Source organism: Pleurodeles waltl, chromosome 4_1 (assembly GCF_031143425.1).
Source record: "Pleurodeles waltl isolate 20211129_DDA chromosome 4_1, aPleWal1.hap1.20221129, whole genome shotgun sequence".
NCBI classification, from domain to species: Eukaryota; Metazoa; Chordata; class Amphibia; order Caudata; family Salamandridae; genus Pleurodeles; species Pleurodeles waltl.
This window is the reverse complement of record NC_090442.1, coordinates 993223948-993243523: the sequence shown is the minus strand read 5'-3', so window position 1 is coordinate 993243523 and position 19576 is coordinate 993223948. Positions and strand designations below refer to the sequence as shown.

The following is a 19576-nucleotide window of genomic DNA, read 5'->3' as shown; positions in this document are numbered from 1 at the left end:
GGGTAAGTTGTAAGTGCCCGAATTCTAGGATTTCAGGAGCCAGATTGCTAGATTCAGCGATGCTGGATCTGGGTGTCTGATCTTTTGGTTGTGCTGTGTCAACAGATCTGGCCTGTTGGGCAATTTGATGCAGGGTACCACTGATAGGTCTAGCAGCGTTGTGTACCAGGGTTACCTTGCCCAAGTTGGTGCTATCAATATGAGTTTGAGTTTGCTTTGACTGAGTTTGTTTACCAGGTAAGGAAGGAGAGGGAGAGGAGGAAAAGCGTAAGCAAATATCCCTGACCAGTTCATCCATAGGGCATTGCCTTGGGATTGTTTGTGTGGGTATCTGGATGCGAAGTTTTGGCATTTTGCGTTCTCCCTTGTCGCAAACAAGTCTATCTGAGGTGTTCCCCAGAGTTTGAAATAAGTGTTCAGTATTTGGGGGTGAATTTCCCATTCGTGGACCTGTTGGTGATCTCGAGAGAGATTGTCTGCGAGTTGATTTTGTATCCCTGGTATAAACTGTGCAATTAGGCGAATTTGGTTGTGAATTGCCCAATGCCAAATTTTTTGTGCTAACATGCTTAACTGCGTGGAGTGCGTCCCTCCCTGCTTGTTTAGATAATACATTGTTGTCATGTTGTCTGTTTTGACGAGAATGTATTTGTGAACTATTATTGGTTGGAAAGCTTTTAGTGCTTGAAAAACTGCAAGAAGTTCTAGGTGATTGATATGCAGTTTTGTTTGATGTACGTTCCATTGTCCTTGTATGCTGTGTTGATCGAGGTGTGCTCCCCACCCTGTCATGGAAGCATCTGTTGTTATTACGTATTGTGGCACTGGGTCTTGAAAAGGCCGCCCCTTGTTTAAATTTATGTTGTTCCACCACAGAAGCGAGAGGTAAGTTTGGCGGTCTATTAACACCAGATCTAGAAGGTGACCCTGTGCTTGAGACCACTGTGATGCTAGGCATTGTTGTAAGGGCCTCATGTGCAGTCTTGCGTTTGGGACAATGGCTATGCATGATGACATCATGCCTAGGAGTTGTAATACCATCTTTGCTTGTATCTTTTGTGTTGGATACATGCGTTGTATGATGGTGTTGAAATTTTGAATTCTTTGTGGACTTGGAGTGGCTACTCCCTTTGATGTGTCTATTATGGCTCCCAGGTATTGTTGTACCTTGCGTGGCCGAATCTTGGATTTTGTGAAATTGACGGTGAACCCTAGTTTGAAGAGGGTTTGTATGATATGATTTGTGTGATTTGAGCACTCTATTAACGAATGGGCCTTGATTAGCCAGTCGTCTAGATATGGGAACACATGTATTTGCTGCCTTCTGATGTGTGCAGCGACTACCGCTAGACATTTGGTAAAGACTCTTGGTGCGGTTGTTAATCCGAAAGGCAGTACCTTGAATTGGTAATGTATTCCTTTGAATACAAACCTTAGGTATTTCCTGTGCGATGGGTGAATTGGTATATGGAAATAAGCATCCTTGAGGTCTAAAGTTGCCATGTAGTCGTGCAGCTTTAGCAATGGCAATACTTCTTGTAGTGTGACCATGTGAAAGTGGTCTGATTTGATGAAAGTGTTCACTACTCTGAGGTCTAGGATTGGTCTCAGCGTTTTGTCCTTCTTTGGTATCAGAAAGTACAGTGAGTAAACTCCTGTGTTTATTTGTGTGTTTGGCACTAATTCGATTGCATTCTTTTGCAATAGTGCCTGCACTTCTATCTCCAGGAGATTGGAATGATGTTTTGTCAAATTTTGTGCTTTTGGTGGTATGTTTGGAGGGAACTGTAGAAATTCTATGCAATAACCATGTTGGATAATTGCTAGAACCCAAGTGTCTGTAGTGATTTTCTCCCATGCTCTGTAATAATGACCTATTCGTCCCCCCACTGGTGTTGTGTGGAGGGGGTGAGTGACATGTGAGTCACTGTTTAGTAGTAGGGGTTTTGGGGCTTTGGAATCTTCCTCTATTTCTAGGGAATTGCCCTCCTCTATATTGTCCCCGAAAACCTCCTCTATACTGTCCTTGGTAACTGGACGGTGTGGCTTGTGAGGTGCTGGCTTGTGTGCTTTGACCCCGAAACCCCCCTCGAAAGGGCGTTTTACGGAATGTGCTGTAATTCCCTCTGCTCTGCGGGGAGTAGAGTGCGCCCATGGCTTTGGCAGTGTCCGTATCCTTTTTGAGTTTCTCAATCGCTGTGTCCACTTCTGGACCGAACAGTTCTTTTTCATTAAAAGGCATATTGAGAACTGCTTGTTGAATCTCTGGTTTAAATCCAGACGTTCGGAGCCATGCATGCCTTCTGATAGTTACAGATGTATTAATTGTCCGTGCAGCTGTATCTGCAGCGTCCATGGAGGAGCGGATCTGGTTGTTGGAGATGGCCTGTCCCTCCTCAACCACTTGTTTTGCCCTATTTTGGAAGTCTTTGGGCAGATGTTCAATGAGATGTTGCATCTCGTCCCAGTGGGCTCTGTCATAGCGCGCAAGTAGTGCCTGGGAGTTCGCGATGCGCCACTGGTTTGCAGCTTGTGCTGCGACTCTTTTACCAGCTGCATCAAACTTGCGGCTTTCTTTATCTGGGGGTGGTGCATCTCCAGATGTGTGAGAGTTGGCCCTTTTCCTAGCTGCTCCTACAACAACAGAGTCTGGTGGCAGCTGTGTTGTGATGAAAGCCGGGTCTGTAGGAGGCGGCTTATACTTTTTTTCCACCCTTGGTGTGATTGCCCTACTTTTGACCGGGTCCTTAAATATGTCTTTTGCGTGCCGGAGCATACCAGGGAGCATAGGCAGGCTTTGGTAGGAGCTGTGGGTGGAGGAGAGTGTGTTGAACAGGAAATCATCCTCGACCTGTTCTGAGTGGAGGCTTACGTTGTGAAATTGTGCTGCTCTAGCCACCACCTGAGAGTACGCGGTGCTGTCTTCTGGTGGAGATGGTTTTGTAGGGTATGCCTCTGGGCTGTTATCTGACACTGGGGCGTCGTATAGGTCCCATGCGTCCTGGTCTTGGTCACCCTGGCTCATGGTGGTGTGAGCTGGGGAGTGTGATGGCGTTTGTGCTGGTGAAACGTTAATCACGGGCGGAGGAGAGGGTGGTGGTGTAACTCTTTTCACCACTTTTGGTTGTGGTGCTTGTTCCGTCTGGAACTCCAACCTTCTCTTTCTCCTAATGGGGGGAAGGGTGCTTATTTTTCCTGTCCCCTGCTGAATGAAGATACGCTTTTGCGTATGGTCCGCATCCGTTGCTTGTAGCTCTTCCTCAAACCTATGCTTCTGCATTTGGGAGGTTAGCGAGTGCTCTTCTGTATAAGAGCCTGAAGCTGGGTCGCTTGCAGTTTGTTTCGGCGTCGAAACTGTGTCTGCGTGTTTTTTCGGCTCCGAGGTGACTTTTTTCCTTTTCGGGGCCGAAACCTCTCGGCGTCGATCTGTTTCGGTGCCGCTGTCTCGGCGTCGAGCCGTGTCCACACCGGCATCTCGGTGTCGAGGCTTGTCTCCAGCACTTTCTCGGTCCCGAGAAGGCTGCGTGCCGGTGTCTCGACCGGAGTCGGACGATCTCGGCACTGTTTTGGCCTTTTTCGGTGCCGACGGTCGGTCACCGAATTTATGGGTGGAGCCATGGCCTGGTGGCAGTGGCGTCCCCTGGGCCTTGTAAATGTTTCTTTGTGTGGTTTTCGACGTCTTACTCACGGTTTGTGTATCGTCGAATCCTTCGGAGTCTGAGTCTTGGATCGAGAAGGTACCTTCCTCTTCCTGTTCCTCGAACTCCCGTCGGGCTGTCGGTGCGGACGCCATTTGAAGTCTTCTGGCTCGACGGTCTCGGAGTGTTTTTCTGGACCGGAACGCACGACAGGCCTCGCAGGTGTCTTCGCTGTGCTCAGGTGACAGGCACAGGTTGCAGACCAAGTGTTGGTCTGTGTAGGGGTATTTATTGTGGCATTTGGGGCAGAAACGGAACGGGGTCCGTTCCATCGGCGTTCTTCAGCACGCGGTCGGGCCGGCCAGGCCCCGACGGAGGATCGAAAAATTACCCCGAAGGGCACCGGAGCTCTTCGATCTTCGATGCGGTGTTGAATGTAGGTATGCCGATCCCGAACGCAACAATACCGACGAAAATCTTCCGAAATTAACTATTTTTTTCTGTTCCGAAACTCGGAGCGACAGGAACACGTCCGAACCCGATGGCGGAAAAAAAACAATCGAGGATGGAGTCGACGCCCATGCGCAATGGAGACAAAAGGAGGAGTCACTCGGTCCCGTGACTCGAAAGACTTCTTCGAAGAAAAACAACTTGTAACACTCCGGCCCAACACCAGATGGCGAGCTATTGCAGAACATGCGTATCTACAGCGACAGATGCCATCGAACGTGATGTTTCTTCTCAATCCCTTATCCCTAGAGACCTGGTCAATGATTAAGTCTAGGTTAATACATAAGGGATTGGGGTCACTAGCACAGTGAGGGATTATCTTAAAATCACAAATTAAATGATAATCAGGGGAGCCAATAAGAATAAAATCAATAGTACTCCCCTTAGAATTCCCTGTGAACGTTGGAACATTTAAAGAATCTAGTGGCACTTTCTCCCTAACGTGAACCAGATTGAAGTTACATAGAAAGGAGTTCAGAGCTTCTCCTTCAGGTGAATGAATAAAGTGGATTAACTCTGCCTTCAATGGGAATAGCACACAGTTCTAAATTTTCCGGACAACATAGGGGAGCATTAAAATCACCGACCCATAAGACTACTAAATCTTCATCCTGTAATTCGGAGGAAGAATCGATAAAGTCCACTAGGTCCTCTAGGATTCCTTTAAGGAGACCACGTGGGACATTGTTGTAGATATTGAAAATCAGAATACCTTTACACCCCCTAATAGATAGTAGGACAATCATAAAATAAGGTGAAGACCAAATTAAAGAAGCCTTCAATAATGGTAGTCGTAGGGATACAAGAACTAAAAGACCTCCTCGCGCTCTTACCATTGAAGAAGTTAATGCCAGCTGGTAAAGAGTTGTGTACCCATCCAAAAGGAACGTATCTTTTGACCAAGTTTCCTGTAAGCAAATTATGTCAAAAGATTATATAAAACTCGTCCAATCCGGGTTATTTATTTTAGATCGAAGCCCCGCAATGTTCCAACTGATCAAGTATATATGGGCTTGGTCCTAAGTATAACACTGATTTATCAGTATTATTAAAATGGGAGGTATCAAAAATGTTCTCTCTTTCTTCCTATGTAGATTCATCATGATCATCGTCGGACATTATTCTCAACAAGTTTTGCTATAATAGCAGAGAAGAACACTGGTAGAGAAGCATAAGAAAATTGTGCATCATGTAAATGCATCAATGTAAGGAGATGCCTCTTTTTGTATAGTCACCCCTACGTTTTTCGACAGATGCTGCTGGTTTTCCAAATCTGCTAACCAGACCTAAGTGCCAGTGCCCATACCCTAAGGTGTATGTCAAATTGGTCGTAACCAACGGAAGTGGATAACTTACTAGTAAGTCCCTAGGATATGGCATTGTAAGTAAGAGGGGTACCACTGGTTGTACCACCCTGACGGTCTCCCAAGTTAAAAAAAAAAAAAAAAGTCCCTCAGTCTGCCACTGCAGACTGGTAGAACAGTCCTGCACTGTGATCACGCCATTGCCATTGAAAGCAATGGCAAAGCCGCCACTTCATCAGTATGTGTGTTTAAGTCCCCCCCCCCCCCCCCCCCCCCCCCCCGGCATACCTACCAAGTGCTAAGGCAGGGTGTGACATGATGGACGGTGGACATGCACTTAAATGTCCTGACAGTAAACATGCAAAACTACTGTTTTTACTGTGGAAAGTCTAGGGGCCCAATTTAGAACTCTGCGGCCGGGTTACTCCGTCACAACAGTGACGCATATGTATGTTGTCAGCAGAAATCAAAATCCCATTATGTTCTATAGGATTTAGATTTCAGCAGACAGGATGTCTGTCACTGTTGTGACAAAGTAAGTCGTCCACTGAGTTCTAAATCAGGCCCTAGGTTGCCAAATTGTCAAGAGCAGGATTAAACGCTGACTCCTCAGCTGTGCTTACCCCTGAAAAGTGCGGTCAAAGTGAGCACCCCAAGGTATCAAACACCTTGTTACATGAAGCCCAACTTGTATCTAAAGTCGAAATTAGCCTAACGTGTTGCAATGTGCAGCTTTAGCAAAGCTTCCACCTTGTTTCCTTTAAAATTTCTGTGCCTTTCTGGGCACACAGTCTGTTCCAAGAGACTGCTTTTTTGCCATCCTGGAGACATGCCAGCGGTGAACAATGAGGAATTTCAGGCCAGGGAGGTGTTACTTCCCTCCTGCAGGAACCCGCTTGGGTGTTAGTCCCAAAAGGCAGGCTTCAAAAGGGAAGCAGCCTTTGAAAGCAGATGTGTCACACTAGGGAGGATGGCTGCCTCATTGTTTAGGCAAACAGGATGGCACGGGAAGAAGAGGGGAAAACCAGTTGCCAAACTGTTTTCGTCAGGGGCGTCTAGCCCTGATGTAGCCAGGGGCGGCTCCTCTGTTAGGGCAGAGGAGCGCCGCCCCCCGCTAGCAGCAGAAGCTGCAAAACTTTCACAATGAGGGTTCGTTGTAAATGGGGCGTGCATCTCGGTGATTAGCTGTGAGGTGGGTGCTCAGCACTTCCCATCATTGCGCATGTATTTGGCCAGCCGGCTCAGGCCGGCCAAACACACATGCGCGATAGACTCTCTCCAGCCCGGCAACACAGTTGAAAAGCCAGAATGGACTGCATGCACCAGGCAAATTGCTACTTCGGTATAAAGAATACAAGATGACAGGTTTCAAGACATTCACAATCAAATACATGGGAAGTAGTAGATGTCAGCAATTTGTAAAGCTTTAGTTTAGCGACTGTCCTAGGTTGAAAATGGGACGTACTTGCTCAGAATGGGTGCAAGTAATTTCATCCCTCAACTGTCAGTTGCACCATAAGGTCTTGCTGTGACTCTGCTTCACCCTACATGTCCTAGAAGGATGGTATGGGTCCAACAAGTAACAACGTTTCAAAGGCTTTAAACAACAGGTACAGATGACCAAGTAGGGGAAATGAGGTGTGAAGTGAGGAAAGAGGACACGAAGCATGAGAAAGATTGGCAGAGCGGGCAAGGGGGCATAACGTGGCGGGTTTGGTGGTGGAGGAAAAGGTTGGGCGTGATAATAGCTTTCTGAGTGGTGCTTATTTGGACACATCTCAAAAATGAATGGCATACTGATGACAAACGGATTTCCGACTTGAAACCTGAAGCTCTGAGCTAGGTCTGCTTCCTCAGAGCTGTTCAAGTACACATCTACCGACCTGCAAGCATCTGAAGTGTCGAGGACTGATCTGAGAAATATATTTGATACCAAGTGCTTACATTTCTTCTCTACTCGAGGGCTCATCTACTTTGAAGATGTGGCCTCTCGAAAAGCATCCTTTCTTAGGTCCAAGATGTTTGGGAGCATTTGACGATAGAGGTTTTTCTTCTGGATTTGCATGAGGGTTTATAGAAGGAAGCAGGCCTTCGCTTGTTGTTCTTCAAGCTGAACTCCATATGGGTCTGCAGCGCATTACAGCAGGGAGCTGGTATACCATTAAATCATCTGGCTACAACGGTCAGTCTCCTCTATAGTACTGGTGTTGAGGCCCTGCCACACCTCTTTGTCGAAGCCCATGTCTTCGATGTTGCTGTTATCACCACAGAGAAACCCTTCCGGTACCTCATTTCGCGAATCCAGTATGGTTGGAGGCTCAAGCTCTCTCTGCTCTTCCCAGAGATCTCTAGCCACCTGTGACTGATTGTACAGAAACCCTTTTTATTTATTGTAATTATTTTTTGGTTGGTAACATGACAACCATTTTGGCATAACCCAAGCAACCATTGACTGTCAGAGTGTTGATTTTGCATTGCTCTTTGTTTTGGAGATTCATTTTCCTTTGCCTCACGCTCTCTCAACTTTTCTCAATCACCTTTCTGCATCAAAGCTATCTCTGAGGGGCTGGCTCCTGCAGTGTCCTTGATTTTGGACTCATGGGGCTTTTTATACTTTTGCCACCCTTTGATAGTCAAGTATTATAGCATAGGGGATTCATCGGGGACTTTGTGGACAATTTAGCAGGCTGAGCTCTGACACAAGTATGCAATGTTACTTGCTGGTATCTCATAGCTTTGCCATCCTTCCTCGCTTTCCACGCCACATTCAGTTTCTCAATGTTGATGACTCTAAAGTGTCAGAGCCCCCTCTGTATGCCAATTCCTTCTTTTCTGTGTTCTTTTCATCATCACTTGGCAGATTGATGTCCTTGAGTGTAGGCCACTTTTGCTGTGGGCACATCATAATATACATGCCAATCGACCCAATTCAGGTGGTAGACTCCCGATTTTTTAACCAAAAATGGCTTTATTTTACCTGTCTCCAGCCGAAATATCCTCAGAATTCACTATAAGTCAATGGAGAAAATACATTCCAGCCAATTTTCTTTTCAAAATCACACCCACTATACAGTTGTAAAATATCAGCTTGTATTTGTTAGAATAATGGGCCCACTGCTGCTTTTCTCAAACTTACAAAGGTTTCTGCTGAAATTCGGTGCAGACTTTGCAATCCTCATCTCCGTGGTCTTTCAGTAGGCACAAGTCTAATCTAAATAGAGTCTTCTGATCTCTCCTGGGGTCGATAGCAATCTGGATACACACCCTCAGACCACCTTATCAAAAAAATGGTAATGGCAGTGCCCCTTCAGGTTTTCTTCAGTGTTTTAAACAGTCTCTTTTGTCATGATTTCCCTCAACAATCCTTCAGTGTACATCCTTGAGCATTGGAGCTCCTCTGTCCTGTTTCCATACCTATTGGTAAAACAAGCATTTGCAATGCAATAGGTCTCACATTTGTTTGAGTTAGACTTATTGGCATTGTAAGTTCATAACTGGACTTTTCTTGTCACATAAATTAGTCAACCCTGCCTCATAATTTCGTCTTTTCCTGCCATATAATTACAGTGGCCTTGCATATAACGAAAGCACTTTCATTTACCCTCTACCTCTATCTGCAGCAAAAATGTAAATGTTGACATTTAGCATCCTAATTTAAATCTGCCATGCTTATTTCAATAAACTACCACTTTCACCACCCCACCATGAGAGATGCTGGCTGGCTAACAAAAAAAAAGAAAAAAAAAAAAAAAGACAGCCACAGAGGAGAAATTAACTAGAAAGTCATCCAAACATATCAAGAGTGTTCAGTCATAGTGTATGGGGATGTTAAATTGGCATGAATTATGGTCATAATTGTAATACGGAGAGATTATGAAAACATATACAATCATAATTTATGTCGATATCAGAAATAAACCTTTGGCATTAGACTAATGCTCAAAACAGCCCCTAGAGGGCACCATAACAAAATCATTTGTAAGAAACATGGTCATGTAACCATATTGTGAGCCCCTAGAGGGCATAGCCCCATGCAAAAAAAACAAGAAGAAAGTAATGCAGTGTAACCCTATACTTAGCCCCTAGAGGGCAGTTTAGGGCAAGCAGGCCTACTGCAATGATATTACAAATAAGGCCTTTAAAACAAAACTTCTCCAAACTGTAAAACAAAAGTTCTAGCCATGAGAAATCTTAAAAGACATTGAACGGTGGCAGGCTTATTATTTTGGGTCCCCATTAACATAGTGTGAGGACCCCAAGATGAAGTAGACAGAAAGAGCACATTGTGATCAATGTTGTGAAGGTGGTCCCACTGTCCTAGGACCATCATAGGCTGAGTTATGAGCACAAATGTTTTGTAAAAGTAATGCCCTACAAAGAATTATGGAGTAAGTTTCCCTGCCACTCATATTTTAATAATGTTGATATGACTGTAATGCTTATAACAGCCCCTAGAGGACATCACAATAAAAATAGCATTTGTAAGAAACATGGTCATGTAACTATATTGTTAGCCCCTAGAGGGCATAACCACACAAAAAGAAAATGGTAATAAATAATGCAGAGTAACCATATATGTAAGCCCCTACACAGCATAGTGCACTACATAGTTTCACGGGTGGCTGGCCTTTAGCAATAATGTTGCTAAAAAAAAGCAGCCCTTACCCTTAAAGAGTAAGCTGTCCCCAGCTGGAAAACAAAAATTCCAGCCATGAGACAGCTTTAAAGGACACTGAATGGTGGGAGGGGTTATTATTTTAGGGTCCCCACTAACCTAGTGTTGGGTCCCAGAGATGACCTACACAGAAAGGGCATGTTGTGCTTAATGTTTTAGTGGTGGGCCCACTGTCCTAGGACCACCACACGCTGATTTATGGGCAAATATGTTGTGTAAAAGAATGCTTGCAAAGCATTGTGGTTTGAGTTTTCCCGAGCGCAGTGAATATTGTAGTAGTGGTTGGGTCTAGAACTTTTCCCCTTAATCTTTTTTTTGCTAAGAGGATATCTGTTTCATGTAAAGCATTTACCAATCTCAAGTGTTTTAGTGGGGAGATCCACGAGAACTAACTTATTAGGTAACTGTGAACAATATGACCAGCACTTCAATACTGCAGATCGAGTTCACGTTGGTGTTCCTGTTCGCGCTGTGAGGGCCATGCAGCAAGAAGGGGAAAGACAAGAAATAGTTCGCCCACGCTGAATTATATCAGTAATCGTGCAAAAATCCATGTAACAGGGGCAGTCTGCAAGACATGACAAAAATAGCCTCAAGTCGGGACAAACGTAGAGCAAATACCAATGACAACAAGTGATTTTTAAAAGGCAAGCCCATGAACAAGTGAAAGTGATGAGTGTAGTTAAAAGCCCACAATACTTATAACAGTTCAAAGCGCTTGCGTGCTAGAGCTAAAAAAGAATCCAACAATGCACAAGGTCTTGCAGGGCATACATCTGACATTACAAGGGGGATGACTTCACCATTTGGTTCTCAACAAACATGTGATATGGCAAAAATGTTTGCACACGTCCGAGTTCCCAGAGTATGGCACCATCAAAATGTCATAATCCTTCTAAATGAAGGATGAACTATTCAGTGTCATTAGATTATTCCGGAACTCATTTATCTATCCCTTCTGACAGCATTAAGAACCTGCACCTATTACCATGCTGTTTTCCTACAGCTCACACGCTCTCTGTATACCTTTTTAGCGTCGTCCGCAGTCAGTTTAACATTATCCACTGACAGTGTTATCTTTTCAGCTGAGTCTGTATTTGACATGGTCTTCTTCTTAAGGTCTTCAACATTCTTCTCCAGCTGAGCAAGACGCTCTGTGGCATTATTTAACGTTTCCTCTGAAGCTGCTGTCTCTGATTCAATCTAGCAAGAAACAAAAGGAAGATTTTAATTGAAAATCAACGCATCTTACAACAATTTGAAAGAGACCTTGATTTATTAGTGCATGGCCAGAATGCTGTGAGTGAATGTTTTGCATGTTCAGTTAGCGAAAGTAATGCAGACAACCTAAAATAACATTCTTATCAGTCCTCCCTACAAGTTCAACATATTCAGGCATGATCATGAGCATTACGTGGGACTATCAATGGTTAACACTCCTTTGCTGCTTAGAAACCTCTAGGACTCCATTTAAAGCCCATGCCTAATAAGTGATCTTTTAGAAGTAAGCCTTTCTTTAGCTTTTGATAGTGTTTCTTCATATTCTCGCATGACTGACAGAGTTATAGTATAGGCCCTTTTTGTCTTTGAGGCTAAGATGGTTATATTTGTGTTCCAAAGGTCAGATTGACAACCCTAACTCTGGCAAGACACTTAGCAAATAACATTGTTGGGCTTTAGAAGAATCTGAAGCAGGGCATGAAAAGGAACAGCAGCCATTGAGCCTCTTGCAGACTGGTCAGTAATATAATGGGCTTAACATCGGTTTGTCCTGCTTCAAAGATTTGAGGTCTAGTGTCCTGAAGACTTGGGGCTGCATCACTGCATGTGATTAACTGCCCACCCACCCTTTTTTGGCTCACAGAAGCAGTATTTATTAGCACAAAAAAAAATATTTATATACCCTGAGCCATTTATAATACTAACTATGCTGCAACCCAGTCAGACACCAACATAAACAAATGGCAAGCATACAGTGTTTCCGGTGGACATACTGGAGGAGGATTGAAACTTTGATGCATCTGTACCATGCCTGGGCTGCTGATCTCTCTGTCCACTTCTAAAGAAGCATCATACAGCAGACTTCAGCAGAGTGGCATGAACAGGATGACGGTTACCCATTCGTTCTCTGAAGACTGTGGAGTTAGGAAAGACAGGTGTAGGAAGTTGGCTCTGTATGTGCTATTTCAAAGTAAGGAATAGCATGCACAGAGTCCAAGGGTTCCCCTTAGAGGTAAAATAGTGGTAAAAATAGATAATACTAATGCTCTATTTTGTGGTAGTGTGGTCGAGCAGTAGGCTTATCCAAGGAGTAGTGTTAAGCATTTGTTGTACATACACATAGACAATAAATGAGGTACACACACTCAGAGACAAATCCAGCCAATAGGTTTTTATATAGAAAAATATCTTTTCTTAGTTTATTTTAAGAACCACAGGTTCAAGTTCTACATGTAATAGCTCATTCGAAAGGTATTGCAGGTAAGTACTTTAGGAACTTCAAATCATCAAAATTGCATGTATACTTTTCAAGTTATTAACAAATAGCTGTTTTAAAAGTGGACACTTAGTGCAATTTTCACAGTTCCTAGGGGAGGTAAGTATTTGTTAGTTTTACCAGGTAAGTAAGACACTTACAGGGTTCAGTTCTTGGTCCAAGATAGCCCACCGTTGGGGGTTCAGAGCAACCCCAAAGTCACCACACCAGCAGCTCAGGGCCGGTCAGGTGCAGAGTTCAAAGTGGTGTCCAAAACACATAGGCTAGAATGGAGAGAAGGGGGTGCCCCGGTTCCGGTCTGCTTGCAGGTAAGTACCCGCGTCTTCGGAGGGCAGACCAGGGGGGTTTTGTAGGGCACCGGGGGGGACACAAGTCCACACAGAAATTTCACCCTCAGCAGCGCGGGGGCGGCCGGGTGCAGTGTAGAAACAAGCGTCGGGTTTGTAATGGAAGTCAATGGGAGATCTAGGGATCTCTTCAGCGCTGCAGGCAGGCAAGGGGGGGGTTCCTCGGGGAAACCTCCACTTGGGCAAGGGAGAGGGACTCCTGGGGGTCACTCCTCCAGTGAAAGTCCGGTCCTTCAGGTCCTGGGGGCTGCGGGTGCAGGGTCTCTCCCAGGTGTCGGGACTTTGGTTTCAAAGAGTCGCGGTCAGGGGAAGCCTCGGGATTCCCTCTGCAGGCGGCGCTGTGGGGGCTCAGGGGGGATAGGTTTTGGTACTCACAGTATCAGAGTAGTCCTGGGGTCCCTCCTGAGGTGTTGGATCGCCACCAGCCGAGTCGGGGTCGCCGGGTGCAGTGTTGCAAGTCTCACGCTTCTTGCGGGGAGCTTGCAGGGATCTTTAAAGTTGCTGGAAACAAAGTGCAGCTTTTCTTGGAGCAGGTCCGCTGTCCTCGGGAGTTTCTTGTCTTTTCGAAGCAGGGGCAGTCCTCAGAGGATGTCGAGGCCGCTGGTCCCTTCGGAAGGCGTCGCTGGAGCAGGATCTTTGGAAGGCAGGAGACAGGCCGGTGAGTTTCTGGAGCCAAGGCAGTTGTCGTCTTCTGGTCTTCCGCTGCAGGGGTTTTCAGCTAGGCAGTCCTTCTTCTTGTTGTTGGAATCTAATTTTCTAGGGTTCAGGGTAGCCCTTAAATACTAAATTTAAGGGCGTGTTTAGGTCTGGGGGGTTAGTAGCCAATGGCTACTAGCCCTGAGGGTGGGTACACCCTCTTTGTGCCTCCTCCCAAGGGGAGGGGGTCACAATCCTAACCCTATTGGGGGAATCCTCCATCTGCAAGATGGAGGATTTCTAAAAGTTAGAGTCACCTCAGCTCAGGACACCTTAGGGGCTGTCCTGACTGGCCAGTGACTCCTCCTTGTTATTCTCATTATTTTCTCCGGCCTTGCCGCCAAAAAGTGGGGTCTGGCCGGAGGGGGCGGGCAACTCCACTAGCTGGAGTGTCCTGCTGGGTTGTCACAAAGGAGGTGAGCCTTTGAGGCTCACCGCCAGGTGTGACAATTCCTGCCTGGGAGAGGTGTTAGCATCTCCACCCAGTGCAGGCTTTGTTACTGGCCTCAGAGTGACAAAGGCACTCTCCCCATGGGGCCAGCAACATGTCTCGGTTTGTGGCAGGCTGCTAAAACTAGTCAGCCTACACAGATAGTCGGTTAAGTTTCAGGGGGCACCTCTAAGGTGCCCTCTGTGGTGTATTTTACAATAAAATGTACACTGGCATCAGTGTGCATTTATTGTGCTGAGAAGTTTGATACCAAACTTCCCAGTTTTCAGTGTAGCCATTATGGTGCTGTGGAGTTCGTGTTTGACAGACTCCCAGACCATATACTCTTATGGCTACCCTGCACTTACAATGTCTAAGGTTTTGTTTAGACACTGTAGGGGTACCATGCTCATGCACTGGTACCCTCACCTATGGTATAGTGCACCCTGCCTTAGGGCTGTAAGGCCTGCTAGAGGGGTGTCTTACCTATACTGCATAGGCAGTGAGAGGCTGGCATGGCACCCTGAGGGGAGTGCCATGTCGACTTACTCGTTTTGTCCTCACTAGCACACACAAGCTGGTAAGCAGTGTGTCTGTGCTGAGTGAGAGGTCTCCAGGGTGGCATAAGACATGCTGCAGCCCTTAGAGACCTTCCTTGGCATCAGGGCCCTTGGTACTAGAAGTACCAGTTACAAGGGACTTATCTGGATGCCAGGGTCTGCCAATTGTGGATACAAAAGTACAGGTTAGGGAAAGAACACTGGTGCTGGGGCCTGGTTAGCAGGCCTCAGCACACTTTCAATTGTAAACATAGCATCAGCAAAGGCAAAAAGTCAGGGGGCAACCATGCCAAGGAGGCATTTCCTTACACAACCCCCCCCCAAACGAAAGAGGATGAGACTAACCTTTCCCAAGAGAGTCTTCATTTTCTAAGTGGAAGAACCTGGAAAGGCCATCTGCATTGGCATGGGCAGTCCCAGGTCTGTGTTCCACTATAAAGTCCATTCCCTGTAGGGAGATGGACCACCTCAACAGTTTAGGATTTTCACCTTTCATTTGCATCAGCCATTTGAGAGGTCTGTGGTCAGTTTGAACTAGGAAGTGAGTCCCAAAGAGGTATGGTCTCAGCTTCTTCAGGGACCAGACCACAGCAAAGGCCTCCCTCTCAATGGCACTCCAACGCTGCTCCCTGGGGAGTAACCTCCTGCTAATGAAAGCAACAGGCTGGTCAAGGCCATCATCATTTGTTTGGGACAAAACTGCCCCTATCCCATGTTCAGAGGCATCAGTCTGCACAATGAACTGCTTAGAATAATCTGGAGCTTTGAGAACTGGTGCTGAGCACATTGCCTGTTTCAGGGTGTCAAAGGCCTGTTGGCAGTCCACAGTCCAGTTTACTTTCTTGGGCATTTTCTTGGAGGTGAGTTCAGTGAGGGCTGTCACAATGGATCCATATCCCTTCACAAACCTCCTGTAATACCCAGTCAAGCCAAGGAATGCCCTGACTTGAGTCTGGGTTTTTGGAGCTACCCAGTCCAGAATAGTCTGGATCTTGGGTTGGAGTGGCTGAACTTGGCCTCCACCTACAAGGTGTCCCAAGTAAACCACAGTTCCCTGCCCTATCTGGCATTTGGATGCCTTGATAGAGAGGCCTGCAGATTGCAGAGCCTTCAAAACCTTCCTCAGGTGGACCAGGTGATCCTGCCAGGTGGAGCTAAAGACAGCAATATCATCAAGATAAGCTGTGCTAAAGGACTCCAAGCCAGCAAGGACTTGATTCACCAACCTTTGGAAGGTGGCAGGGGCATTCTTTAAACCAAAGGGCATAACAGTAAACTGATAATGCCCATCAGGTGTGGAGAATGCTGTCTTTTCTTTTGCTCCAGGTGCCATTTTTATTTGCCAATACCCTGCTGTCAAGTCAAAGGTACTTAGAAATTTGGCAGCACCTAATTTATCAATGAGCTCATCAGCTCTTGGAATTGGATGGGCATCTGTCTTGGTGACAGAATTGAGCCCTCTGTAGTCCACACAAAACCTCATCTCTTTCTTTCCATCTTTGGTGTGAGGTTTGGGGACTAAGACCACTGGGCTAGCCCAGGGGCTGTCAGAGCGCTCAATGACTCCCAATTCCAGCATCTTGTGGACTTCCACCTTGATGCTTTCTTTAACATGGTCAGATTGTCTAAAGATTTTGTTCTTGACAGGCATGCTGTCTCCTGTGTCCACATCATGGGTACACAGGTGTGTCTGACCAGGGGTTAAGGAGAAGAGTTCAGGAAACTGTTGTAGGACTCTCCTACAATCAGCTTGCTGTTGGCCAGAGAGGGTGTCTGAGTAGATCACTCCATCTACTGTACCATCTTTTGGGTCTGATGACAGAAGATCAGGGAGAGGTTCACTCTCTGCCTCCTGATCCTCATCTGTTACCATCAACAGATTGACATCAGCCCTGTCGTGGAAGAGCTTAAGGCGGTTTACATGGATCACCCTTTTGGGGCTCCTGCTTGTGCCCAGGTCCACCAAGTAGGTGACCTGACTCTTCCTCTCTAGTACTGGGTAAGGGCCACTCCATTTGTCCTGGAGTGCCCTGGGAGCCACAGGCTCCAGAACCCAGACCTTCTGCCCTGGTTGGAACTCAACCAGTGCAGCCTTTTGGTCATACCAAAACTTCTGGAGCTGTTGGCTGGCCTCAAGGTTTTTGGTTGCCTTTTCCATGTACTCTGCCATTCTAGAGCGAAGGCCAAGTACATAGTCCACTATGTCCTGTTTAGGCTCATGGAGAGGTCTCTCCCAGCCTTCTTTAACAAGGGCAAGTGGTCCCCTTACAGGATGACCAAACAGAAGTTCAAAGGGTGAGAACCCTACTCCCTTCTGTGGTACCTCCCTGTAAGCGAAAAGCAGACATGGCAGGAGGACATCCCATCTCCTTTTGAGTTTTTCTGGGAGCCCCATGATCATGCCCTTTAATGTCTTGTTGAATCTCTCAACCAAGCCATTAGTTTGTGGATGGTATGGTGTAGTGAATTTGTAAGTCACTCCACACTCATTCCACATGTGCTTTAGGTATGCTGACATGAAGTTGGTACCTCGGTCAGACACCACCTCCTTAGGGAAACCCACTCTGGTAAAGATACCAATGAGGGCCTTGGCTACTGCAGGGGCAGTAGTTGACCTAAGGGGAATAGCTTCAGGATACCTGGTAGCATGATCCACTACTACCAGGATATACATATTTCCTGAGGCTGTGGGAGGTTCCAGTGGACCAACTATGTCCACACCCACTCTTTCAAAGGGCACCCCCACCACTGGAAGTGGAATGAGGGGGGCCTTTGGATGCCCACCTGTCTTACCACTGGCTTGACAGGTGGGGCAGGAGAGGCAAAACTCCTTAACCATGCTGGACATATTGGGCCAGTAGAAGTGGTTGACTAACCTCTCCCACGTCTTGGTTTGTCCCAAATGTCCAGCAAGGGGAATGTCATGGGCCAATGTTAGGATGAACTCTCTGAACAGCTGAGGCACTACCACTCTCCTAGTGGCACCAGGTTTGGGGTCTTTGGCCTCAGTGTACAGGAGCCCATCTTCCCAATAGACCCTATGTGTTCCATTTTTCTTGCCTTTGGACTCTTCAGCAGCTTGCTGCCTAAGGCCTTCAAGAGAGGGACAGGTTTCTTGTCCCTTACACAGCTCTTCCCTTGAGGGTCCCCCTGGGCCTAAGAGCTCAACCTGATAAGGTTCAAGCTCCAAAGGCTCAGTTCCCTCAGAGGGCAGAACTTCTTCCTGAGAAGAGAGGTTCCCTTTCTTTTGCTGTGTTGCAGTTGGTTTCCCAACTGACTTTCCTGTTCTCTTGGTAGGCTGGGCCATTTTTCCAGACTCCAGCTCTACTTTTTCACCCTGTGCCTTGCATTGTGCTCTTGTTTTCACACACACCAGTTCAGGGATACCCAGCATTGCTGCATGGGTTTTTAGCTCTACCTCAGCCCATGCTGAGGACTCCAGGTCATTTCCAAGCAGACAGTCCACTGGGATATTTGAGGAGACCACCACCTGTTTCAGGCCATTGACCCCTCCCCATTCTAAAGTAACCATTGCCATGGGATGTACTTTTCTCTGATTGTCAGCGTTGGTGACTGTGTAAGTTTTTCCAGTCAGGTATTGGCCAGGGGAAACCAGTTTCTCTGTCACCATGGTGACACTGGCACCTGTATCCCTCAGGCCCTCTATTCTAGTCCCATTAATTAAGAGTTGCTGTCTGTATTTTTGCATGTTAGGCGGCCAGACAGCTAGTGTGGCTAAATCCACCCCACCCTCAGAAACTAGAGTAGCTTCAGTGTGAACCCTGATTTGCTCTGGGCACACTGTTGATCCCACTTGGAGACTAGCCATACCAGTGTTACCTGGATGGGAGTTTGGAGTGGAACCTTTCTTGGGACAGGCCTTGTCTCCAGTTTGGTGTCCATGCTGTTTACAGCTATGACACCAGGCCTTTTTGGGATCAAAGTTTTTACCCTTGTACCCATTGTTTTGTGAAGAGGCTCTGGGCCCACCCTCCTGTGCAGGTTTTTGGGGGCCTGTAGAAGACTCTTTACTATTTTTAGTTTTGGTTGTCTCATCACCCTTCTGCTGGGGAGTCTTTGTGACCCCTTTCTTTTGGTCACCCCCTGTTGAAGTCTTGGACACCCTTGTCTTGACCCAATGGTCCGCCTTCTTTCCCAATTCTTGGGGAGAAATTGGTCCTAGGTCTACCAGATGCTGATGCAGTTTATCATTGAAACAATTACTTAACAGGTGTTCTTTCACAAATAAATTGTACAGCCCATCATAATTACTTACACCACTGCCTTGAATCCAACCATCTAGTGTTTTCACTGAGTAGTCAACAAAGTCAACCCAGGTCTGGCTCGAGGATTTTTGAGCCCCCCTGAACCTAATCCTGTACTCCTCAGTGGAGAATCCAAAGCCCTCAATCAGGGTACCCTTCATGAGGTCATAAGATTCTGCATCTTGTCCAGAGAGTGTGAGGAGTCTATCCCTACACTTTCCTGTGAACATTTCCCAAAGGAGAGCACCCCAGTGAGATCTGTTCACTTTTCTGGTTACACAAGCCCTCTCAAAAGCTGTGAACCATTTGGTGATGTCATCACCATCTTCATATTTAGTTACAATCCCTTTGGGGATTTTCAACATGTCAGGAGAATCTCTGACCCTATTTATGTTGCTGCCACCATTGATGGGTCCTAGGCCCATCTCTTGTCTTTCCCTCTCTATGGCTAGGATCTGTCTTTCCAAAGCCAATCTTTTGGCCATCCTGGCTAACTGGATGTCCTCTTCACTGGAGTTATCCTCAGTGATTTCAGAGTTGTTGGTCCCTCCTGTGAGGGAACCAGCATCTCTGACTATTATTTGTGGAGTCAGGGCTTGAGAAGCCCTGCTCTCCCTAAGTAGGACTGGAGGGGGGGAATTTCCCTCCAAGTCA

General features: G+C 46.5%; 1 protein-coding gene across 2 annotated transcripts in view; it reads right to left on the bottom strand.

The window, feature by feature from the left end:
• Window positions 1-19576, bottom strand: part of LAMB1 (laminin subunit beta 1) — a 728031-nt gene that overhangs the window by 44121 nt on the left and 664334 nt on the right. For both annotated transcript variants that reach the window (XM_069229822.1, XM_069229821.1), the window contains one exon: window positions 11154-11330. In XM_069229822.1, coding sequence (XP_069085923.1) covers window positions 11154-11330 — 177 coding nt within the window. The remainder of the gene's footprint in view (window positions 1-11153; window positions 11331-19576) is intronic.